General features: G+C 43.0%; 2 protein-coding genes across 3 annotated transcripts; both read left to right on the top strand.

The window, feature by feature from the left end:
• Positions 1-1753: 1753 nt before the first annotated feature.
• Positions 1754-10207, top strand: nr4a3 (nuclear receptor subfamily 4, group A, member 3). The gene is made up of 6 exons (XM_046044562.1): positions 1754-1771; positions 2099-2264; positions 3099-3262; positions 3366-3565; positions 6554-6732; positions 8396-10207. Exons 1-6 carry the CDS (start codon positions 1754-1756, stop codon positions 8656-8658), a joined length of 990 nt encoding a protein of 329 aa, XP_045900518.1. The 3' UTR covers positions 8659-10207.
• A 3118-nt stretch (positions 10208-13325) lies between these two features.
• stx17 (syntaxin 17) lies at positions 13326-24210 on the top strand. 2 transcript variants are annotated; one of them, XM_046045684.1, is made up of 8 exons: positions 13326-13527; positions 14491-14516; positions 14874-15082; positions 15187-15252; positions 17142-17465; positions 18613-18663; positions 21094-21180; positions 23139-24210. In XM_046045684.1, the coding sequence occupies exons 3-8, from the start codon at positions 14960-14962 to the stop codon at positions 23382-23384; spliced, it is 897 nt and encodes a 298-aa protein (XP_045901640.1). In that variant the 5' UTR covers positions 13326-13527; positions 14491-14516; positions 14874-14959; the 3' UTR covers positions 23385-24210. The 2 variants fall into 2 exon arrangements, with proteins under 2 accessions (XP_045901640.1, XP_045901639.1); XM_046045683.1 differs by lacking the exon at positions 14491-14516 and having other exon boundaries at positions 13327-13527.
• The last annotated feature ends 1509 nt before the right edge of the window (positions 24211-25719 follow it).

Genomic DNA, 25719 nt, shown 5'->3' with positions numbered 1-25719 from the left:
TGTGTGTGTGTGTGTGTGTGTTCACCTGCACGCATATGGAATCCCATTGATGAGTATCAGACTAGTTAGTATTATCTTTGATACGTAGTGTCTCTGCTGAGATGCCAGTCATGCTCCATGTTGCTTATTAGAAAGCAAAGTCATGAGAGCTCCAACCACACAAACACACACACACACACGCACACACACACACACACACACACACACACATGCAAACACACACATGGACAGCAGTGGAGAGAGACAGGAGTGAGCAGGAGACAGGCAAGCACTCACTCATGAGAGCTTAATTTCCCAGAACCTTAATTGATCATTTCAAACTAAGGCTTTTATTGGAACCAGCTATCTTAGAAATTAGGCCCCAAGGTCACTGAGGGGTAGAACTTCCCCTTCAACCAACCTCCAGTGTGAACTCTGGTAGGCTGGTGAGTTTACACCACTACTTTAGCTCAAACCCCCAATATGCTGCAGGAAAAACACAAGATCTTATTGCAAAATATGAGAGTCCCAGTTAGACTATCCTTAAAATCCAAATGTATCACTCCACACCAAAAGCTGACAGAACTCAAGCATGTTAATTTGACTTTGTTGTTGGACGACATAGCCTACATACAACAAAGAAATGAACGTTGTTTTGGCCTTGGTGCAGACATGTAAATGTTTAGCTACATGCCTGTTCCATGTTGAGTTTGCATCATCCACACTGTCATGCAACGGTTCCACTAAACTAATGCTATTTTTCCTCAACCACATTAATGACCATAACTAACTTATCCCAGCGCGCGCGGGTCACCGAGCATTGAAGGGAAGAGATGGAGACATTCACAGCAATCTTCGGTGCCATGGCAACGACTCTCATCCGGCGCTGGCGCCCATTACGCGCCAGTTCCGCTCGCGCCGGAGCATATGGAATAATTGGTGTGTTATTGGTCTCCCGGGGGTACGGACATGTGTGGCGCGAGGGGTTCCTAATTGGATGTATTTGTTTTGATGTGTTTTAGAGGGCGTTAAAGAAGAGGAGAAGCCGCGACACTTTTTGTGTGTGTACCGGTTGTTTAATTTACAGTTTGTTCTGGTACTGCTGAATGGACTACTGGAGTCATAGCTTGACAGCGTATAGGCTACAAACTCTAAACACTTAGTAATCATAGTAGCTATAATTGTATTATTTCTGTTATTTATTTTTTGCAAACGTAGGCTAATTGTTTCGTTGTAACAGATTTGCAACTCAGGCAAATGCTTGCCCAAGAGTTTAAATCATTCTCTGAAAGACGCCTGTAAAGATTGGCTATACGCCTCAGAGGGCCTCAGAGAGTTTATCCCACACCGGCACTGATAGCCTTGTAGGCTATGTCTGTGGTTTATTATTAAGAATAATTACCTAACTGCTTAGGCTACTTTATAGTTTCTTAATTTATTGCAGTGCAGTGTGGTGATGTAGTAGGCTATAAGCCAGTGTCTAACTGTAAGACTGTAAACAGCCTACCTCTATTTCTGCTCATGGAGGTTTTCATTCCACTTGGCATTGATAGGCTACACAACTTTATCCCAAGCGCACTGGTGCGTGCCCGCACGGGAGCGGCCAAGCATTCAGCACCATCTCTGTTGTTGTCATTGTTGTCTTTCGTCCGCGCGGGGAGCGCACTACACCCCACGTGGCCCGTTTCTGATTTTATTTTAATAAGGTCAGTAATAATGGCGCGAGTCAGCCGAGGAGAAAACAGCTCCCGCGGGGCCCATTGAGAGAAGCGCGATGCGCAAGGCCCCCGAGGTGCCACGAGCTGACCCTCGAGCATCACAAACAATCTGATCAGGCAGCTCTTGCTGCCGCTGTCCCCCTCTCTCGCGGGAACCGCCTCTGCACGCCACGCGCCCGGTCCCCATTGTCAGCTTCGGCGCTAATAAAATTGTCCCTCCTGCAGGCGAGGCTTGTTGGGAAATTAATTTTATCTAATTATACTGATGTCACCGCCGCCTTTCAGCGCGTAATTAAAATCTGACCTGCGAGCTTCTGCTTTCATTCTTTGATGGGGAAGGAAGGAAAAAACAGAAATTGAATTAAACAAATCAAATATTAGGTGGTTGATTGTGTTTGGAGGCTGATTATCGGTATGCCTGTTTCCTCTCTCCCCAGCGCACAGTGCAGAAAAACGCCAAGTATGTGTGTCTGGCCAGTAAGAACTGTCCTGTGGACAAGAGAAGACGCAACCGCTGCCAGTACTGCCGCTTTCAGAAGTGTCTCAGTGTCGGCATGGTGAAGGAAGGTAAGAGCAACGAAGTGACCACTGAAAACGTTTTAAACATGCAGGGCAGCCCATGCACACACACACACACACACACACACACACACACACACTCATCTCCATGGTGCACCACAAACCTGTCCTCCAGTCGTTGATGATAAAGTTTGTCTCTGCACTCAGGGTTTAATGGACCGGTAATGACCAGGTCTGTGGCAGCATCACACACATCCCGGAGCAGTAACTTGTCCTCTCTCTCTGGTGGAGGAAGAAAGTAGAAAATACACCATACCAATTAGTGCCCATCACCTTTTAAACCTCTGAATCGGGATTATTACACAAATATATTTTAAAGCTTTGAAAGAGACACAGAGGTGCTCAAATATTTTCACACTTTCCATCTCTCCATTTGTGTCATCACCTCTGATACAGCTGACTGTTGCTCCATGGTGGAGATATTTTACTGATGTGTAGCATGGCAATTATGCTGCTCTCATTTCCCTGAGGTTTCTCACCTGTCTCTCTCTCTCACACACACACACACACACACACACTCTCTCTCTCTCTCTTTCACACACAAACACAAACAAACCCACACACCATACTCTCTCCTCTATCCCATTAACACATGACTGCAGCCGGTAGAACAGCTCCACTGCCATCTGCTGGCTTGTAGCCTCTTGTGTAGGGATTGTGGGAATGTTGGAGAGCTCCTGGAAAAAGCCTCCCTTCAGTCATGATCTTACCATAACCATATCAATAAGAGAATAGAAGTTCTTTGTGCATGCCTCATGAATATTACCAGATTCAACTGAACAACCTCTTCATTGTTGTCAATTCTCATTCTCTGGTTCACAGTGGTACGTACTGATAGCTTGAAGGGGCGCCGAGGCCGTCTGCCTTCCAAACCAAAGAGCCCCCTGCAGACAGAAGCGTCTCCTCCATCTCCCCCCCTCAGCCTGCTCTCCGCTCTGCTCAGGGCTTATTCCCACTGCACGCCCCGTGACCTCGACTACAGCCAGGTACCCCCGCTTTTCATTTTAGTTAGGGAAATGCATGTGTTCTGTGAGAAATACGGCTTCTTTTGAAGTTTATTAAGCAGTCTATCTCTGTCTTTCTCCACAGTTCAGCGCTGCTGACCCTCCCTCCTCCTCATCAGATGCCGAGCATATCCAGGTCTTCTACAGGCTGCTCACCATCTCGATGGAGACCACGCGATGCTGGGCCGACCGGCTACCCGGGTTCTCCGAGCTTCAGCGTGAAGATCAGAACCTGCTCATAGACTCTGCCTTCCTGGAGCTGTTTGTCCTGCGATTGGCTAGCAGGTGAGATAGAGGAGATGCAGCCTGTTTTGTACCAGAGCAACACATCTAACATGACTTTTTTAAACTTCTTCACAAATCTCCGGCCATAGGCACACATCTTAAAAGTTTTGTAATACACAAGACGACTGTATCAGCAACTTTACATCATCTCATGTTGTGTTAGGAACAACAGGCAGTTCATATCCTTTACCGTTGCAGTACAATGTGTAACTGTGCTGGCAAAGCTGTGTGCTGTTGTGTTGGTGTATCTCCAGAGTAGGAGGAAAGGAGCTGAGTAATCGCCATATGAACCGAATTATGAATGGAGTCTGTAGCTATGACAGCAGCTACACCCACAGAGTTCCGCTCCACTCGTCTGATATCTGACGCACAGTGAGCTCTGTGTGTGTTCTGTGGGCTAAAACTGTGCTAACATTGTGAACTGTGAATTGACAGGATCAATGCCATCTAAAAGCTAGTCAGCTGAGAAACTGAAAGGGCTGTTATGGAAAGAATTACATATTCAATTCAGCTGACTGAAATAAAAAAAAAAGGGAATCGACTTCATTTACTTCATGCGTCCAATGGTGTGTGTGTGTGTGTGTGAGCACGTGTGTGTCTCACTCATGGATACCTGTGGTGCCATTATGACTGCCCCAGCCCATCTTTGCCTCGGAATTGCCCTGGGTTACCGGTCTGCTCTCGCAAGGCATGTGGCTGGTTAAATTTATGGGGAGGACGGGGGTTGGGCTACAAGCTCATCCTTTTGTCTGCACTGTCGTCCAGGGCAGAAAACCAACACAGTCACACACACAAGCACACTTACTCACACACGCACACACAGACTCACACACACTGATGATGTAGGATACCAACTTTCTCTCTTCCTCCCTGTGTAGGTCCAGGTGCAGGGTGGGTAGAGGATGGGTGGTGGCATCACAGTCCCAGCAGGAGGGGGATCAGGCTGGGACTCTGACTCACACTAAACGGTCGACTCTATCAAACACACATGCTCACACACACTGCTCATCTTCCCATCAGCCAAACTCCCACGGCAGAGAGGAAAACACACACAAACGCAGCACTGTCTTAGTTTGTTCGTCCTCCGTGAGAGCAAAGGATGCAGTCCATACTCCCATCTCATTGTTGACGCAGCCCTGCACTGACCCTGTGTTGAACTCAGATGCCTTGCAAACCCCTGCGCAAGCGTATGTCTGCATGCTTGTAAGTGTGTGTGTTCAGTGTGTGTAGAGTATATTTGCACCGCTCTTCTCGACCGGCATTGCTGTAAGCACCCCGTTACCAAACTGTTTCTGTGGTTATTGGTTGATTGCCGTGGTGACAGTGTAGTCAAGGGGGAGTGGAATGTGTGGCAGAAATCCAGCTGTGTGTGTGTGTGTGTGTGCACGCGCGCCCGCGTGTGTGTGCATCTGCCCGGCTGCTTGTGTGCCTGCCTGTCTGTGTAATTTTGCCCATGTGCTACTATCAGACATGGGTCAAATAGTATTTTGAAATATCTCTTAGTATTGTTTATAACCTGCTCAGTGCACCAGAGGGTATTTACTTAATCAGGACAACACAGACCTAGGACCTATAGACAGTTATAGAAAAATGGTTTCATATTTTATTGTAATTCAAAGTTTATGATACTTTTCCAGCTAGATTGAATCTATTCATCCTTGCCACTTCTTTCTGTCAGTCATTCAAATGCACATGTCGAAAAGCATTGTTCACAAACACAAGGCATCTTTTTAGAAATTCCAAATATGCACACTATTTAATGCCACATTTAAGGGACATGTATTAAAATATATGCAGCTATAACATCAATGCCATACTGGGTTTGAATTTTGACAAATATAAGCACACCAAAGCAACTTGCTGATCCAATAGGCAGTAACTTTCAGATTCTATATTTTGCACTGAACACTGATCATTTTAGGTGGGATATAAGGTTCCAGGGGTCAAACTACTGTAACGTTAGCATGAAAAACTATCTCAGAGTTCAAGAAAGCCACTTCCACCCTCTCCTAACACCTGCATCCATCCCTGCTTCTTATTTCTTCTACTCTCACTTCTTTCTCCCCTCTCTCCACTCACGGATGGCTAGTACTGGCTGTTTTTGTGTTTGTGTGTATAAGGGGGGAAAGCTGTTTTTAAGGTGACAGAGCTGGTGATGTGCGAGCACCTGTGTGCATGTGTTATGCTGAGAGTGGGTGGAGTACCTCTTTTAAACTGTAGTAAGGATAATTAGACATAAATGGGGTTTCATCCTCTCCTCATAACTGCTTAACCAATGTTTGTGCAGGGCGTAATTTGAGGCTTCCCCTCTTTTCGCCCTCTCTCTCTCTTTGTTCTCCAAGCACACACCTTCTGCCCTCATCCTACATCTTCCTTAGCTTTCTACAAACCTTTGGTGTCTTCTTGAGATCTACCAACTAAACAGCTAACCAGCTCTCTAGAGAAAGCCACACTTTTGTTTTAGGCACTAATAAAGCCTAGTCATATAGCCCTCACTCATTCACTGCTTGTTCTCCTTCCCTCATTGCTCAGTGGTAAAGGAGTGGGATGTTGTGTGTCGTGAGTAACTGATGCCTAAATACATCTGAGAAGTCTTTTCATTCCCTCATTAAGGCTTTGTGTTTCCACTGAACACCACAGCCTGGGTACATTAAAGCAATAACAGTTTACCTATCTACAAATACACACACACATACATAGAGCAGCCCTCTGCTCTAACCCTTCACCCCGCCCTGCAGAAAGGAAACAGGAATGTTTTAAAATGCTATAATTTGGAGAACACAACCTTAATCAGCTGCATGCCTGTGTTTGATGTGTGTCCCGTTTGTGTGTGAGCGTGCATACTGCCAGGTTTTCTCATTGTTTTTATTGTAATTGCTTCCTTGCCCCAGTATCTCAAGCCATATTTTACAATACATGAGGGAAAATGCAGCATTTTATTGGAAGAGAGAGATCTAACCAGAATCTCCTTTCGTCTCTGTGTCTCAGGTCGATGCTGTCAGAGGATAAACTAGTCTTCTGTAACGGCTTGGTGCTGCACAGGTTTCAGTGCCTTCGTGGGTTCGGAGAGTGGCTGGACTCCATCCGGGACTTCTCCACCCACCTCCAGAGCCTAAACCTGGATGCCTCTGCCTTAGCCTGCCTGGCCGCCCTCGTTCTGCTCACAGGTAAAAACACAAGGCAATAACTGGAGAAAATAAAAATTTGCAGCTGCAGCGTGTATGACATTAGCAAAACTAACAGACAGAAGTCAGCTGCCCCTCTCTACTACACACAGACACAGCCAGTCATACGAGCTGCTTTTGCGTAAATATATGGATACAAATCAACACACACCTTCTTTCCTTTGTCCGGAGCTTTGTCAGTGGGTGATTCAGTGTGACAGCGATCAGGTGGATACATCCACTAACGTCACACGTACGCTCAGAGACACACATGTGCGTGCGTGTTCTCACACATCTCTGCCTGAAACAAGAACCTGATACCCAGAAGCACCTGCTGCACCTGCTACACACCTGGCCCTCTAATCAGTGTGCATCTGTGAAAAATGGTGGGAGAGTCACAGCTTTTTCCGCGAGCACACACCTTAGGGGCAACAGAAGAGACAAGAACTTAGTACATTAGAAATGCATTAGAAATAGTCAATTACAAATGTAGCCCAAGGTGAGAGAGGACGCCTGTGCAATTAAGTGTTCGCATTTCTTTTTTTTCACGAGTCAGGAACTGTATATAAATGTGTAATGGGTAAAACACCCCTCCCCCTACGCTCAGCTTCTTTACCTCACCCTGCCCCCGCCACCTCCTCCTCTTCCTCTACCTTCTCTTCCTCTGTATAAGCCCTTCAACCCCATCCTCACTCTCTGGGGGAGCACTTAACTCTGTGCCTGATCGACCAGCCTACCGTGGAGCACAGCTCTGGAATGGTGTCTGCGCTGTTCTCAGTAGCGCTCTGCCACCTCGGCAAAGCACACAGCGCACTGCCACAACAGGGCCGCCAGAGCCACCAGGCAATCGACCGCTTCAGAGTGGCCTGTGCAGAAAGGCAGTCATCGATCCCTCCCCAGGAGCTTGCGCACACAGAGAAAGAAGGGATAGGGAGAGCGGAGAGAGAGAGGCAAGAGTGTGTGAGAGGTCTGAAAGCTGCGGTGAAAGGAGGGTTGGAGGGACTCTGCAGCAGTAAACACAGAACAAACAAAAGAGTCCCATAAACAAACAATAAATATGCTTCAGATAATGGATACCTCAAAGTGAGACTGGTCTTAGTGACAGCCTCCCTGCAGTACGGACTGACTTGTGTATGTGTCTGTATATATATGTGTGTGTGTGTAAAGGGAAGGGGGGGCTGGACACCCTGTTCTCTGCAGAATGAGTTAGTGTCACATTAAGCCTGGTACGGGTGCCACTGGAGTTGCTATGGGCAGCAGTGTGTGTGTGTGTGCGTGTGTTTCTAATTTCATTTGGCTGCTCACAAGGCCGAATAATCTTCTAATTGTTGAGCGCTTTTGTTTCTGTCAATGCTTAAATGTTTATATAAATATATATATAATGTGTGTGTGTGTGTGTGTTTTTGTGTGTGTACACAGTGTGCAGGGGGCTTATTAGGTTAGACTAAGTATTGATCTGTAGTGAGTGAGACAGGTTAAGGCCTGTTAAGAACATTAGCCATACAGGGTAATGAGGTGGAATTCAATATAAAAGAAGATGTAGCTAACGTTCTTTCAGCTGAACAAGCTCTGATGTGTGTGTGTGTGTATTTCTTTTTTCCACTAATGTAATTTTTGCTGTTTAATGAATGAATCTCCTGACATCACTGTCTCTCTCTATCCACAGAACAAGTCCCAGGTCTGAAGGACTCAAAGCGAGTTGATGAGCTGCAGAATAAAGTAATTTGTTGTCTCAGAGACCACCTGGGTTGTGGCCCTTCTTCCTCCTCGTCCAAGGCTGCGCCCCCTCTGAGTCGTATTCTGGGTGTAAGGGCAGAGCTCCGTTCCCAGAGGACCCAGGGCCTTCAGCGAATCTTTTACCTGAAGCTGGAGGACCTGGTACCGCCCCCTCCGTTGATTGACAGGTTCCTGGACACTCTGCCTTACTGATGGCCCGGGCTGACCACAAAGAGAAAAACTCACGTCTTGTCCCGTTCAGGCCTTTTCCTCCCCAGGAGCACGTACACACATACAGAAGAGAGACTCACTCCCCTCTGACTGATGCAGAGCAGAGGGAGCCAATCAGATGCTTTTCACTCAACAGGACAACCAATAAAGAGAAGCCTTTCACTCAAACGGACAACAAACTAAATGCTTTTCACCAGTATACAAGACAATTACTCAAACTCTTCACCACTTTTTATTTGATCCTCCTGTTTTTCTCATGTGGGGGAGTATGACGAGGCAGAGATGGACGACAGAAAAATGACTTTTTACTGTCCTCTCTCCATCTGGGTGGCAGCTCATCTAGCAAAAAAGAAAGAACACCAATGTTTATGAGTACTGTTTATCTGTGTTTTGGCCTGGCTCATCCAGTCTGAGGACTTCTTTTTAGTAAAGAGGGAAGGGTAGATGTCAGTGTGATCGAATGTTTTCAAAGTTGAAGGTGTCCCAGTGAAACACAAGTCGTCGTGTATTCTAGTTCCTCCTGCTGAAATGTACTGAAATGTCAGAGGTCATACAGCGTATGCATAGACGCGGGGAAACATTACAAAAGACACAGTTAGTACATAAACTTGTGGAAGTGGCTGTTGAGTTGGGCTCTTGATTCCAAGTGCAATTTCTTAAGTGCTATCACACCACAAAAGGAAGAGACGGAGAATGGCTTAATTTTAAACTCTAAATTATTTTAATACAAAGACTTGTCCTGTGCTGTCAGTAGCTAAAAGAAAGAGAGACAATCTCCGTCTGGCTTTAGACAGCAAAGGATCTGTGCACTAACGATTGATGACTGAGTCACCCAGACTTGAACTTGCTCTAGGATGTTTGTTTTTTTTATTAACTCATTTTGAAATCATAGGTCGAGTAGGAGTATGAAGGAATGAACATGGACAGAAATTGGCTTTTGAAGCACTTATACCCTGAGAAGGGCTAGAAGCACAGACACACACCCTACATGCTCCCCTGGTGGATGGTGGGGGGAGAGGAGGGTGCTCGACAGATAGCTGTACGTCCGGGGATGAAACATTCCGCAGTCATGCTCTTTTTCTATTTGTTTCTATTGTGGAGGCCGTGTGAGCGCGTGGAGGACATGGTTGCATACTGTCTTTGTGTGTACGCATAGAGAAGCCACGATCATATGCATGGTGTGTTATAAGCTGTCAAGAGCTGCCATAGCCTGTCAAAACTGCTCGACCTGTGTTTGTGTCTCAGACTGCGGCTCTGTGGGGATCTCCCTGGGCCTCCACCACCCACTCACACACTCACGGCAGCAGTTTGAAATATGAAAAAAGCAAATTATATAGATATAAATATAAATATATATATATACAAAACTAATATTTTGAAGTGTTTTTAGCTTTTTCAAATATTGTGGTACGAGTTGTGCATTGTTTTTTGAAGAAGAGAAACAAAAAAGAAAAAAAGTTGCTGTTTTTTTCAATGTCCCTCTTTGGTTTGATTTTCCTGTTCGATTTCTTTTCTTTCTCTTTGGTTCACTGGATTTTCTGTTCAGCACTTTGAAATCATAAAGTAGTTCTGATTATTCTGCCCGACTGCGTCCTGTGTTTTGATTTTTTTTAAATGAAAGGACTCTCACACAAAATGCAAAGAAAAAAAACAACATTACTGTGTTTCAAGACTTTTTAAAAGTAAGCAGGAGACCAAATCTGAGATCATTTTCAACTGAGAACATGTGTGTGTGTATCTGGTCAGACACAAAAGCCTCTTGACAGGTAAAAGGCCTTGTCTTTCTCTCGAGGGACCTGTGGCCTCTCACAGAGAGTAGAGGGGGATTAGGAGAGTGGGAAGAGGGAGGAGAGGAGAGCTTCATGTTAGCATGAGGTCCCGATCAGCCTCCAGCCTCGTTAAACACCATCGATCGCCACGGTGACATTTCACAGCACATGCCGTCTATACTGTCACTGCCATCACTCACTTGCCCTCCTTCACAACAGCATGAGCACTAACACACACATACACACACACATGCTCTCTCTCGGACAGCAAGGTGATTGATAGTAACTGGGGTAGTGTGAAATTGTGAACAGCTCTGTGTGTGTGTGTGTGTGTGTGTGTGTGTGTGTGTGTGTGTGTGTGTGTGTGTGTGTGTGTGTGTGTGTGTGTGTGTGAGAGAGAGAGAGAGAGAGAGAGAGAGAGAGAGAGAGAGAGAAAGTGCACAAGAGTAAAGTTCAGAGGGACAAGTGTGGAGATCACCATGTTAAACATGATCCATACAAAATCTATGGTTTGACATAGCACGATATCAAATCTTCTATCACAAGAAGTGATATCCCTTCATCCCTTTCTAATAAAACAGACAGGAACCAGAAACACACTCGCTTTTTTGTGACAGACAAGAATCTGTCCCAACACTGCATGCTCATCATTGTGATGTGTATGTGTTTGATCAGCATGGAAAAGACCATTCACACTTGTGTGTGTGTGTGTGTGTGTGCGTGCGTGCAAATGAATATATGTTAATCCTATATGTCCACGACAGTGACATTTCTGAGTGACAAGTAACATTAACATGATGCAGTGCTCTGCTTGAAACTTGAAACACACACACACACACACACACACACACACACACACACAGTGAGCTGTCAGTCTCCTGGTCAATCGATCAGTGCTGACAGATAGCAGATACCTCCAGAGTTTTAATTAGAGGTCCCATTAGAACACACACACACACAGAGACACAATTACATATGCGCATGCACACATGCATTCAAAGCAGCTGTTTTTATAGCTGTAGGTTCATTACTTACCCTAAGACTGATGATATCAAGATGTGTACATGTGAAGAGACCTGCAGGCTTACAAAAACATACAGTAGGTTGTGATCTGAATACGTCTTTTTCACAGACATGTCTCTGTAGGAAAAGCACAGGTAAATACTAATGTTAATGATGATGCTTCAGGTTTAGGGTCCTGGGGCTGTATTACAGAAACTTCCTAACTTGCAGATTCTATCTTAACTGAAGACTTAAGAAAGGAACTTTCTGCAATACCGCCCCTGGTATTGTTTATGCTGGATGACTGTCTCACTCAGCGTTAATGGTATTAGTGACACCTGTGCTTTTCCTTCTATGACAAGTCAAGGTGTCTGCTGTGAGAAAGGCCTCTATCCACTGAGCCAACAGGACGTGCTGATCACACCTGCTTTAAAAACACTAAGATGCAGGAGGTAAGAAATAAACGGAGCTCCCTGCTGGCTTCCTCTCCTGCTGACAGACTTCCTGGATTAGACTGAAACGAATGGCACCTGAGTCCCCCTGAGCTTAACACACACACACTCACGCACACAGAGGCAAACACATGAAGCCAAACATTTTTGATGACTTGCTATTTAGACATTCACTGTCAGCTTTGTTCTTCCCCCTCAGTCTGCAACTCTGGGAGTCCCCTGGAAGTGGACAGACAGGGACACGCACACACACAGATACACAACATGTGTACAGCACCAGGGGAAATCCCCTGTAGCTGGGGACTGTGTGTTTTACTGTGGCCCCTCGTGTGGCTCATCCGCTAAGGGAAGAGTGTGTGGGGGGTTGGCCTAAATGTCAAAGGTAAAAGGTGGTGAAGAAGAGAAGTGGAAACATGCAATAGACCCACTCACACAGGCTGATCTCAAAGTAGAGGAGGGGGAACCCCAATTCTCTCGCTTTGTCTCTCTCCCAAACTCAACACAGATAAAAATATCATACTTAATTTTTCTTTCCACGGGATTGATGCTGTTTAAACAAGCAACTGTGAAAAGCTAAAGTGTTATTTAATAATGTTGGGACTGGGGCAGTGACCTGACCTGAACTTTTGATATATCGCCACTGCTTGACATTGTACCATGTTGACATTATTTTGCTAGTCTAGCTGCTGTGAGTAATTGTGAGGCATTTTGAAAGGTCATACATTTTAATCAATGTTAGGACACACAGTGACTCCACAATCACTAAGGTCACTAAGCGGGGCTGTGGCCAGGACTTTTGGTGAGGAAATTTTGAGGTCATAAGGTCCAAAGCCCCCCAACAAAACCCTACCCACTTATGTTTGACAAGCCACAAAAATAATAAAGTTTTTAAAATACATTTTTGAAAAATCTTGTTTTGTTTTATTTAATAATTTAACTGTTGAATGACATTTCTTGTAACTTTTATCTCCCTTCATTATGATCAAAATGTTGCAATTCTGATGGAAAACACTAAAACCCTTTAATTTTAATTTATTTGTTCTATTTAGTGACATTTTATATTAGATTTAGTGTAAATCATAATAATCCTTAAAAAACTGTCACGAGTAATAGTGTATCTGTGCAAAAATGGAATGTGAACTGTCTCACGTCATTAAGTAAATTACCAAAAATATTGCCTTAACCGATTGTATTTATATAATGGATTAGAATACAATTTCATTTTTATAGCTGTGGTAGCATAAACAGGTGGCCACTAGTTTATGGTGTATAATGATTTTGGACTCTTGATCTTACTTTTGTATGCTGCACCCTTCTGGTACAAAATAACACGATCTAATGGAATAAATACAAGAAATCAACACTGTGGGATTTTTTTGGCGTAAGGGAAACTTTCATGGGACACAGCGATGGGGAACACAATGTGCTGTGGGTCGCTGGTTGAGGTCGGAAACCATTCGTGGACGTACTAGGAAGAGAGTTGTTTACAAACAAGAAAGTGTCAGAAACAAACCGAAAGCGTCTACGAAAATGAGCAAATGTACCTTATCGTTAATCTCTTAACACTATGGAGGCTCATAACAGTCTTTAGTGAATATAAGTTACACCTTTGAATTATATTTTCACTGGTAAGTGTCGACTTGTATCCTTTAACTTTCGTTTACTAGAATAATGGTCAGCAGACTGCTTTCAACATTGTCTGGCTAAATTAGTGGGTTAGCTAATATCGTCTAAAGAGTTAAGTCAAGCCGCACATGAAGCTGGTCGCTTCTGTACTAACAGCTAAAATCATACTATAGCTAATTTCTAATATAGCTAGTTTCTCGAGCTACTGTTAGCAAAAATCTGTGTGCGAGCATTATCAGTTTCCATAAACTCAACTGCTGTACTTGGGTTACGTACAATTTTGAGGTACTTGTACTTTACTTAAGTATTTTATGCTACGCCACTACATTTATGAGGCAAATTTTGTACTTTTTACTCCACTACATGCATTTGCGTTATTTTGCAGATTCAGATTAATAATACAAAATATAAATCACCTAATATATTATTATTATAGGTTTAACCACCCAGCTGTATATAATATAATTAAAATTAGCCCCGTCTTTACTACCTGCAACATTAACATTAAAAACACATTAATGCATCACTAATTATAATCCAGTAATATTATGATTTTACTTTCACTGCTTTAGGTATATTTTGATACTAATTCTTGTGTAAAAGAATGCTTCTTCCACCGCTGCCATTCAGATGTCAGAAGACAGTAAAGACAGTAAAGTTAGGATTCTCAAACTGTTTATTTTCTATCTGCATGTTCACTTCACTTATTTACATTACACAGTTTCTTAAACATAAAACTATAATGTGGTTTACAAAAACTCTAAAAATGGCTTCACTGAAAAGCTCTGTAGATAATAATATACAATATTATCAGCTTCTAACAACCATTAAAATGGCCCTGACTGACTAAACAGTAGGTGGATCATAAAAACTACACAGTGTTATATTGGGCTGCAACAAAAGAAAACGGTCACAATTAACCAGAGCTGAGATGAGGTACTCAAATCGCTTGTTTTGTCCAACAGCCAGCAGCAACAGTCCAAATCCAAAGGTATTTAATTTAAATTGATATTACAGAGAAAAGCAGCAAATTCTCACATTTGACACAATGAAAACAAAGAATGTTTGGCATTTTTGATTGATAAATGACATCCAGTTTAAATTGTTCATTGATTAATTTTCTGTTACTAATTATATAATAAAGAGTAACTGTTTCAGCATAGATGTTATACTGTCAGCAATTAAAACTTCAGTTACTCCTTTCACTAAAAGGATGATGGCAAGAAAAAAAAAAGATTAGTCTTATAGCGGTGCCAATTTTAGATGTGTGGGCAGACTTGCATGTGTCACAGAGTTTATTCATTTGATTTATGTATTTATTAAAATCATACTCTGCTGGTATTTACAGTGTATGTGGGGGCAGTGAGATAAAGCTGAGCAGGTGCAGTGTCTAAGTTACACAGAGGTGTTGGCTGTGGGCAGTCAGCAGGACACATGGCAGAGGAAGGCAACAAGCTGACACTGAGGCGCCTGGAGGCACCGATCCACAAGTTCATTAAAGTGGCTCTACCCACGGACCTGGAGAGGCTGCAGAAACACCACAATAACATACTGAAGGTGACGGCTGGAATCTGGCCTGACACACAATCGCACCCTCACATCCACACTCGTACTTCCGGTCCACAGTTGGATAACAGATCATTTTCCCTTCATTTTCACAGTACCAGCAGAGCCAGCAGTGGGATCGCCTTCATCAGGAGCATATCAATGCCAGCAGAACTGTTCAGGTATAACATAATATTGATTGGCCTGCTGTAAGTTGATATTCTCTTGTAATTTCATGAAACAGAAGATGTGAGTCACAATATCATGATGTTAACCAGTAATCTCAAAGACAAATTCTCTGGACACTTAGCAGCTCAGTTTTGGAGTAAACTTCACGTTTCCTGATTTGTGGGGATCAAGTTTGAAAATCAGACATTTAAGACCGGTAGCAGGAGAGCGAGTCTGTTTCCAGTCAATAAGTATATAAGTGAAAGAGAAAACGGTCCACCTCTTGAACTGGTGTATGACCCAAGCAGCTGAATGATACTCATTGGTTGACAGAAAAACACAAAACAGCAGCATGGAAACAGCATTCACAACATGTCCAACTCAGGCCTTCCTCTAACTTTTATGGTTTGTTTTTTATCAAGTGACCTATGGATCCAATGCAAGGGCCCAATCTTGAGATAGGTGTACCCCCATGTAACTAAATTGACTAAATGATCTCCATGACAATGAGCCACTCTGCTGCAATAGAATAAATCTGTCATGTCTATTAATATAGGATAAAGTTCTCTTCTGTTTGTGTATACAAACATGACATGCATAGAAAGACTGGATCAGTTATCTAGACTGAATTAACTCTTAAAAATCAGGGCAAGAAAAGAGCTTTTACCAAACCTCTAACTGACCATTGTGAGTGTGAGTGTGAGTGTGAGTGTGTGTGTGTGTGTGTGTGTGTGTGTAAGTAAGCATACTTGTTCACATGGTGGGTGTGAAATGCCTCTGGGGATGTTGTTGCCTGGAAGCCACCATGTCTCTGAAGGTGAAGTACCTCCAAACAGGCACACACCTATCCTCTCACCATTGCCCCCGGGACGCACACAGAGTGCTTTCTCATGTCTTCATGGTGTTAATCCAGAGTAGGGGTTAGTCTACTCTGTTTCAGATGCATGTATATGTGTGTGCACATGTGTGCCACGTTCCATAGCATAGATATATAGATAGATCTGTCCTCCCAGAAAGACAGACTGCAGTCTCTCACTGTACTTGATGATTGACATTTACTCCCACTAGCCTAGCACCTAGCTAACCCCCGGGAGAAAGGCACAGGCAGATTCAGTACCCACCTTAACCACAGCAGCTACAGCAAACGCTGTGAGACCTGGGAGCGGAGTCAATACTGTCTTATCATGGATATCGGCTATTGAGTATGTGTTTGGTTGGTCCGTGTGTGTGTTTGAGCTTCGTAAAGTCACGGTTAATTTGCAGGCTGACAGGTGCCTGACCTGACTGTCTTGGTGTTAATCAGTGTGTTTTTCAGTTTTATGCACATGAGGACAAGTGTGTGCATGTATCTTTATTCATATTGTGTAATTAGCAGAATGTGTTATCGGCAGTGTGTTGACCCCCTGAGCCCAGGCCGTGCTGCGGGCTGGAGGGCTGACGGCCAGGATGTAATCGTCCTGTCATCCTCAGGGCACGTTGGGATGAGGGGGCTTGTCTTCCCCAGTCCCATATCTGTACCTTATTAAGCCTGCACGCACACACACATTTCCCATCACTTGAACAGTTTACTGGGACGTTGAAGCTGTCAGCATGATCACTTCTTTCCAACTGGGGAACAACAGGCAAAAGAGAGAGACTGAATTTTGTGCCCTGTGTTGATGTGTTACCAGGTAACATGGCAGTAAGGATTGATTTTGGAATGGTTTGTTATGCTGTGCTATGTCATCATATCTGTATCTTGTATGTATATAGATTTAACCACAGGTTTGCTTGTCCTTCTGTGAAAGTGAAGCATCCCAGCACCTTGAATTTCATTCAGTTATTTGTCGGTCTCACTCTGAAAAATTTCAGACATGCCATTCAATCTTGCTGAGAAACCTGCTTCTTTTCTGTCTCCCTGCAGCAACTGAGAGCTAACATCAGAGAGATGGAGAAGCTGTGTGCTCGGGTCCGTGTCGAAGACGCAGGCGCTTTGGAAGTGCTTGTCAAGCCAGTCAGGGACCGGGCCTCAGTTGCCGCACAAGACTTCCTGCTTTTGCACTCTAACCCCTTGCCTCAGCCTGCATCAGCACAACCACCTGCCGCTCAGCCATCCAGCTGTGTGTCCAGCAGTTGCCACCCTGATGACGATGTGGGCCAAGAGTCGTCTGGCAGGCAAATTCAGCTCCACCTCCCAGAAATCCCCGCTGATCAGAGTGCAGCTGAGTCCTGGGACAACCTGGAAGAGGTATACATGTCTGGACCCAATCATTTCCTCCATGTTTTGAACAGCATCCCTATTTTAGATTAAACAATTTTTTTTTTTTTAATTAAACCGTCTTGTTGCTTATTGCCTTCTTTTTGATAAGGGAGTTGAAGGTATACAGCGTATTCTTGGTATGCAAGACACGGTTTTAGTCAAAGTAAAATAGGGCCAGAACCCGGATTTAACTTGGACAGGCACTGCTCAATTCGTTGCTCTTGTGGCGCAGCATCATGCTCCATGTTAACAGTCTATTAGTCTTTCTTTTCCTTGTCCTTGTGATCACAAACAAAAGAGATGAGTGTATTACTTCAGCCCAGCGCTTTTAGCATTATTAAACTTGCTTTAAACATAATAAACAACAAAACTTCACCACAAAATACTGTCTAAAAACTCTGATAACAATAATAATGATTCATAACAGTTTTTTGACTTTTTTGTTTGTTATCTGTAATTGTCACTCTTCATTTGAAGTTTTATAATAGATGCGAGTGCTAACACTTATTGAATGAAAGGTTTCTTCAATAACAGCTGAAAGGTTTTGAAAGTTATGTTTAAGAAAACGCACAACAATAAGCCTTTTTTCACACATGTGCTGTGTATGCCTTGTCATACACAGCACATGTACTAATAAAAAAAGCTCTGTTCTATTCAAGTGTCCCTGTAAGCCAGGACAATGTGACATTGAACCAGCATGCACAACAGCAGGACCCTGAAACTGAAGCAGCTAAATGGAATTCAGCCATCATTCATTTATATTATTTCCTACTGTGACCTGTCAAAATGTTTTCTGTGAAAAGGCCTATGCTGAATTAAAATCAAAGCACTAAATGCAAAGTGCAAGAAAGTAGTTGCCCTCCTTGGTCTGTACTAAACGTTGCTATAGTTACATGCATTATTCATCACTATTGCAAGATCATCTAATGCAATTGACCCCTCTTACCTTTTCCTACAGACGCACTTATTTCATGCTGCTCCACTGCAATACATACAACACAGATTAATATTCACTCTCATTAGTTAATGTGATTGTCAATCACTGACACTGACAGTTTAAACGAACTGTAGCTGTGGGTTTGTGTGATGAGCACGGCAGTTAAATAAATCCGGTATTTTTTTCTCTCTCTCTCAGGATCTGAAGGAGCTGAGTGGCTTGGTGACAGAGTTCTCAATGCTTGTCCACGTGAGTACAAACACTCAACTGCGCTTCGCTTCCTAGCTGCTACATTAACATTTCATTTCTCTATTTACATGTGTGCACAGCTACCCCTGTGAATGAAAACAATGTGACAGAGGCAGCTTGCCTCTAGCATTTCCAGGAAGTGGTGTGTATTTGACCATGTGTGCTTGTGTTGCCTGGTAAGGCACCTCCGAGGAGGTTACACAGATCGGCTCAGGACAACTGCTGGGGCCCCAGAGGCCTTTCACCGAGGCAGGAGGAGACACTGAGGAGTAGGCGAGAGGAGGGATGTGGGGGAGGACGGCGGGTTGTCCACAGGGGGAGAGGTGGGGAACAAGGGATACATCGGAGCAGGTGGAGAACAGACGGCTCAGATTATCACTCTATCCTCAGGGGTGGAGAGAGAGAAGCAGAGAGCCCAGGTGAAAGAGGATTAACAGTGAAAAAGAAAGAGAGTGAATATGTATTTAGGCTAAAACAACTGACAGAGGCATATGGGGGGGGGGGGGGCAGAGAGAGCATAGACATGTTGTTGTGGTGTCTCAAGGGTGAAAGAGACCGTTAGGGGAGTAATATTCCAGCACTCAGCCACAGTGGAAATACTGAGTGAGTGTGTGGTTGTGTCTGTTTCTGTACATGCGTCATGTTACTGGCTCTTCCAGTGTCTGTGCTTGTATCTGTAGGTTTTTTCTTTGTGTGTCTTGTAGAACCGCTCAATAATAAGCCTATAATGTAATTGCACTTTCTAGTAGGGTTTAAACTGACAAATACAGGATTTCAATTATTGAATAATTTAATAAGAGAAGAAGTATTATGTTTTTTATTTACTCTGGAAAATTTCAACAGTGTTACCAGAGACTAATGTGTTAAGATCACCATAACTTCAAAACAGAAGTTATTAAGTTATAATATATAGTACTACATATAGTAGTATTTGTTGTACTTAAAAACAGTGCATTGTTTACCAAAACTGGAATAGATCATTTTATTGTAGATGCACAAATCAATTAATCTAAAGATTATTTCAACACCGGCTCTCGTATAATGATGGAATTTGTATTTAAACATATTCTATTGCTTAGGAGGCCATGAACTCAGGAGGTAAGATTAAACACATTTGACAAATGTAGTTAAAAAAACATTCTCACCACATGGTCAATTTCCTGGAGCTTTCAATCAAATCACTGCAGATGGAGTTTGCCCAGTTGTGTTCATATTTCCCTTTTATTTTGTTATTGCGCGTGTGTTCTAAATTTCCTCCAAAACTCATTAATGTGACATGTGACCACCATAGGACAATATATAGGCTCATCATTTAGAGCTGCGGCCATTAGCTGACCAACAGAAAATTAATCAACAACAACTTTGATCATTGAATAATAATTTTTGTCATTTGTGTTTCCTTTTTAAATTATTATTTTGGAGCATTTTATGCCCTTATTACATAGTAGTAGTGGAGCGATGACAGGAAACGAGGGAGGGAGAGATGCAACAAAGGTTCCTGAATGAATCGGGGAGTAACCATCAAGTCACAAGGCCTCCCAGTTTCAGTCATTTGATGGTTCCAGCGTCTCCAATGTGGGGATCTGCTGCTTTTCTCTGTTTTATATAATTGTAAACGAAATTTCTTTGGGTTTTGGACTGTTGGTCAAATAAAACGAAACATTTGAAGACATCACCTTGGGGTTTTGGAAATTATAATGGGCATTTTTCACAATTTTATCGGCCAAAATAATCTTTGTATCCCGAATAGTGTGGCTGTAACATACGGGTCTTGGTGGAGCTTCTGCTTTTAAGGGAGAAAGACACTGCACTGCAAATGAGAGGGAAGAAGATGAGATGTGGGAATCTGAGTGGTGAGGGGCAAAACTTTAATCAGAACAGGTTTAAAATGTATATTTTACCTTATACAATCTAATAACAGGAAGCTTTTACACAAGTGTGGGTAAGAGAAACTGTAAAAATGGACAGAGTTCAATTTGTAAAATAGCTCAGAGTGTGGAGGGGAAAGACGGAGAAGCTGTATTGAGGAAAGGTGAGGAAGAAGAGGAGAAGAAAAGTTCTCCGGTTGTTGTTTGGTCTCTGTATCCATCCAGCCCTCACATGGAGAGAGACAGCTGCCTCTCTGAATATTTCATGAGATCCACACAATGCCACACACCTACCCACACGCACATACACACACCTGCTGTATGACCCCCAGTGAAATCTCCTTTGAATATACAGCAGCCTCCACGCACACTCACACACGCTCTTCCCCAGTTAACTTGTGTCGTGGAACAGATTTTGGACTGGTTAAAAAAACAAAACAACGTAATACGCGACAGGTGGTTGCTCTGTCACATGCGTTTGTGTATATGTTGGTGAATGCGCTTGTTTGAGTGTGTGTGCTTTAACAACACGTTTGTGTGTGTCGTAACCCCTGTGCATCAGTCCCAGCAGGAGAAGATTGACAGCATAGAGGACAACGTCAACACAGCCGCTGCCAACGTAGAGGAGGGGACCAAGAGCCTGGGGAAGGTGTGTATGTGTGTGTGTGTGTCCTGATGATCTGATGCATGTGCGTGTGTGTGTGTGTGTGTGTGTAGTGTTTGGGAGATAGGGAGATCGATGGCACTTTGCCTCCCAGCCATTCCACAGCGTTTGTCCCTATTGATCCGTGTGAATACGGAGGAAAGCTGCAATTAAGGAAATAGAGAGAGGAGAGGGATAGAGAGGAGCGAAAGGGGAGGAAGAGTGATAGAGAGGGAGGATGAGAGGGGTGACAAGAGAGGGTCTAGGTGTTTGTGTGTGTGTAGCATAAAGGAGAGGTTTGAATGACTGTTTAATAGTTTTTCAGGAGCAGCATTTGGGCTTCCATTATCAATTCAATACACTTCAACACACTGAGTGTTACTCAGAAGGATAACTCAGTGCCCTTCACACATATTACACACTTGAAATGTTGAACTTTTTCTCTGTAATACTCAGAATGAATCACCTGTTTTTGTCAATTTACAACACACTCTCTATCACACACACACACACACAAGCAGTTTTCTGCCAACGATTGTGTTTATCAAAAATAAAACATTTTCTAACTTTTCTCTCAGTATTTTGTTTGAGATTAAAGGAAAGTAACGCTCATCTGTCAGATAAGGTCCATTGTGATCTTTGTTTTGTTTTTGCGTCACACTTTTAGGAACATAAAGGAGGTGTGAAATAATTACACCTCAATTACAGCCTCTCAGAGATGGTGATGAAATGGAGTCATGATTCCTGTGTACCTGTAAATGCTAACACTGGTCAGTAAATGACCTGGAATGAAAAGCAGCATTTTCATAGCCGTTTATACAGTCAGCTCTGCCTCTTACTTTGACTGGTATGTTGTCATGCAGTTACTGATTCAATCCAAGTTACTGATATTTCTGCCAACACCTAGCTGAGATGAGTTAGATTCTATTTGCGGTGCTCAAAGCATTGAAAAATGACATTTAACCATTTCAACTGACATACCTTTCTAGAAACCAGAGCGTATTACTCTGGCTAATTTACTAATGAATGTAATTTCCCTTATTTTGATTGTGATTTAATGGTGTGAGTAATATTCCCACTCATCTCCATTGTCTTGGGATTGCAGCAGGACTTTCAGACTGATTTATCCAAATCAAATAAATCAAAACTGTCTGCATGGCTAGATACCAGTAATGTTAAGTGAGAAAATCAGTTTTTCAATGTGATGTTAGCGCACTGACCCTTTAACTTTAGTCCTAAAATTTATAAAATAATTGCATTTCAAATAATGAAATATTCATTTAAATTAAATTCACCCAAATGGCGACACAAACAAAGGTTGACCTCTCTGTAAGGTTGCCGGTAGTGGGCTGCGCATTAGACGTGGGGGTGTGGAGCGATAAAGCAGATGAGAGGGATGTTAGATGTCTTAACGTGTTTGAAAGCTTGTAATCTGTCATCAGGTCAAACTGCATTACACATACACACACACAGTCACAAAACACACACATTTCTTCTACCCTCTACAACCTGTGCCCAGACTCCTTTTAACTCAGCTCAGATGAAATTAAAATTCCCTCAACTGCCAGGGGTGGGGACACGCAATGCTGGGCTTTTGAACTAGATTAATTTAATGGTGAAGTGTTAATAAAATGTGTGTCCCTTTGCATGTGTGTGTGTCATTAATTGTCATCAGCAAAGAGCACCTTCCACTCTGATGATAACAGCCGTAATAACATACAGGCCACATCTCTCTGATTTCTTCTAAATGAAGATAACGAAAACGCTTTGATGCAGCTGTGGAAGTGTTGATTTACATTTGCAGGCTTGTTTGTGGGGGCCGATGTATGATCATGAAAGGATAGACACATCCAAACTCTATTGCAGACGTGTCTTGAAGCCACAAAGTACTAATGCCTCAAAAAGGTGTGTGTATGCGGGTGTTAAATTAAACTAGAACATATCTCTTCTTTCTGTCTCTCTAGGCGGCGGGCTACAAGTTGGCGGTGTTGCCCGTTGCTGGGGCGCTGCTGGGCGGTGTAATAGGAGGTCCACTCGGCCTGCTGGCTGGGTTCAAAGCTGCAGGGGTGGCTGCTGCTCTAGGAGGGGGCGTCCTGGGGTTTGCGGGGGGTACCCTGGTCCGGAAACACCGCAAAGCCCAAGTGGATGTACAGATGAAACAACTGACAGCACCACCACCAGCTCAACTAGAGCCAAAAAAGGACAAATGACCCAACGGTCCTGGTTCGTCCTCTGACCTCGGGTGCTGGCTAATCACTGAGGCGTCAGTGCAGACTGACCAATCAGAAACATAAACTAAACCTCCGGAGGTGCTCACATTGCCTTAAAGAGACTCAATATTAGACGGCGGCGGCAAGCTTTGCGGTTACCAACCACTGCTGTAAAACAATTATGTAACAACAGCTTTATTTAAGAGTCAGATCCTTTGATGTCCGGATGTGAATGTCGTGTCTGTGAGGACATTAATCTAATTTTGTACACACTGATTATTTTTTGATTTTTTTATTCTGAACACAGTTGAGCAGTTACTTATACTACAGCTTTTAGTGTGTGGTTGTGGCAGCCTGAATATTGAGTCTATAAGCATATCACGTTACTAAAAGCAATGTTTGGTATCAAATAAATTAAGTTCATTCAACAGACCCAATCATTCTGTCAAATTCTATCACCAACAGGAGCACTGTCGTGCGTTCCTCTATCGAGCATCTTTTTTTTCCCAGATAATTCTTTTTCACCAGTGATCATGCCTCATTATCCCTTTATGCAGAAAATAATATTCTAATGTGATCAGCTGTACTACTGAGACTACAGAATCATGTGCAGTGTATAGTTGTGTTGCTTAACATCACTGTGGTGTTATATTTTCCTGCTTTAATGTTTATATAAATTGTACTGTGTATAGATTTGGTAGAGCAAAATTGCACAAAAAGCGCCAAAGTGCCACTGTCCACATTACTTCAGGGACTGGAGTCTAAGAACCTGCCATGTATTGATTATACTCCTGCTGTATAATAAAATGTTTCTTTTCAACAGTAATGACGTTCTTTGGATAAATAGAACAGCAAATGACACCAGTAAAGTTCAGAGAGACTGACATACAACGCATCAGACACCACAGTATCCTGTAAAATGGTTTTTAATTTACGTTTGATTTTTTTTTTAACTCTTCTTCCCCTCTGAGATGACCGGTTTAGAAATGGCATCACCCACCCTCCCCACACCCCCCACACCCCCATTGCTCTCCTGTTATGTGGGCTGATATGTCACTATGCAGGCATCTGTTGGCTTCTATGGAAGGGCAGGACACACAGTACAAACTTAGCAATGGGTCCCCCATACTCTTAATCTGGCTTCTGCTTTTGGATTCATTCACGCTCAGTCAGGCATCTAGACTTGTACCAAAACCTCAAAGACATATAAAGAGACAAAACCAGTTTTAAGAGAACTTGTACAAAGTGGCAGACTGCAAATTTCCACCGTTCGTCACATAGGTTTTTCCCCTCATCTCTCTGCTTTTTAAAACATTGGAAGGACCCATCTTTTCTCCCCCAGCATGATGACACATTTGATAACAGCTAACAGCAAAAACAGCCATTTCGTAAATTCATTATGTTAAAGTACACCATTTCAAAACATTTTTTTCCCCCCATCTATATAATTCCTGGGATCACAACTCAGAGGTGTTACGGCAAATAATGTGCCTTTAAAAAGGTATCCAGCCCGCTCTGACTTTTAAAGTTTTACAGTAGTGGAGGTAATCAGTGTTTAAGAGACTGAAGAGGGAAAAAAGACTTTCAGATTTCTGCAGATTGGTCGAGGGTAAAAAAATGAATAAAATTCCTGATTGCACAACTATTTATGTCCTTCAAGACAATAATTAATAGAGGCACCTTTGGCAACAGTTACAGCCTATGGTCTACCTCAATAGGCCTGTAACATCTTTACACATCTGGACACTAATCCTTTACCATTCTTCAAAAAAAGGTTTCTTGAAAGAGAATCTTTCAAGTTACTTCGGTCAAGTTCCATGCTCATACGTAGAGTGAACAGCAATTATTAAATCCTGGCACAAATTCTGGATTGGACAGAGTTCTGGACACTGATTTAGCTAATCCAGGACATTCACATGGTTGTTTTAAAGCCATTCCTATGTAGATCTCTAGTTGTACATTTCCTCTGTAATTTACTGCATCAATATAACCTTCTATCTGCCTTCCAGGGCCCTCTGCAGAGAAGCCTCCACACAGCATGATGCTGCCACCACCAGGCTTCATGATGGGGGTGGTGTGTTTCTTGGTGTTGTGCAGTGTTAGGCTTGTACCAAACACATAATTTAGTATGGTGGTCTTTAAAAAAAAAAAAAATCCCAATTACTTCCACTGTGATTCAATAACCCATAAAGGTCCAAGGGGGCAATACTTTTTATAAGCACTGTAAGATACATCATATTCTATAGCCATTTAGTACCAAGGAGAGAAGGGGTGCATCTCAATAGGCTGAAGTAGCTCTGTCTCTATCTTCTGTCTCAAGTTGAAATTACCCCTA

The sequence above is a fragment of the Micropterus dolomieu genome, linkage group LG03, assembly GCF_021292245.1.
Source record: "Micropterus dolomieu isolate WLL.071019.BEF.003 ecotype Adirondacks linkage group LG03, ASM2129224v1, whole genome shotgun sequence".
Lineage (NCBI taxonomy): Eukaryota > Metazoa > Chordata > Actinopteri > Centrarchiformes > Centrarchidae > Micropterus > Micropterus dolomieu.
This window is presented reverse-complemented; position numbering and strand designations above follow the sequence as displayed.

What these genes read in the sequence shown, in the direction of transcription:
- nr4a3 (XM_046044562.1), top strand. An exon ending in TGTCGGCATGGTGAAGGAAG is followed by an intron (nt 2,265 to 3,098) that starts GTAAGAGCAACG and finishes TCTGGTTCACAG; the next exon opens with TGGTACGTACTGATAGCTTG. An exon ending in GTCCTGCGATTGGCTAGCAG is followed by an intron (nt 3,566 to 6,553) that starts GTGAGATAGAGG and finishes TCTGTGTCTCAG; the next exon opens with GTCGATGCTGTCAGAGGATA.
- stx17 (XM_046045684.1), top strand. Translation starts at nt 14,960, where the DNA reads ATGGCAGAGGAAGGCAACAAGCTGACACTGAGGCGCCTGGAGGCACCG. An exon ending in ATGCCAGCAGAACTGTTCAG is followed by an intron (nt 15,253 to 17,141) that starts GTATAACATAAT and finishes GTCTCCCTGCAG; the next exon opens with CAACTGAGAGCTAACATCAG. An exon ending in AGTTCTCAATGCTTGTCCAC is followed by an intron (nt 18,664 to 21,093) that starts GTGAGTACAAAC and finishes CCTGTGCATCAG; the next exon opens with TCCCAGCAGGAGAAGATTGA.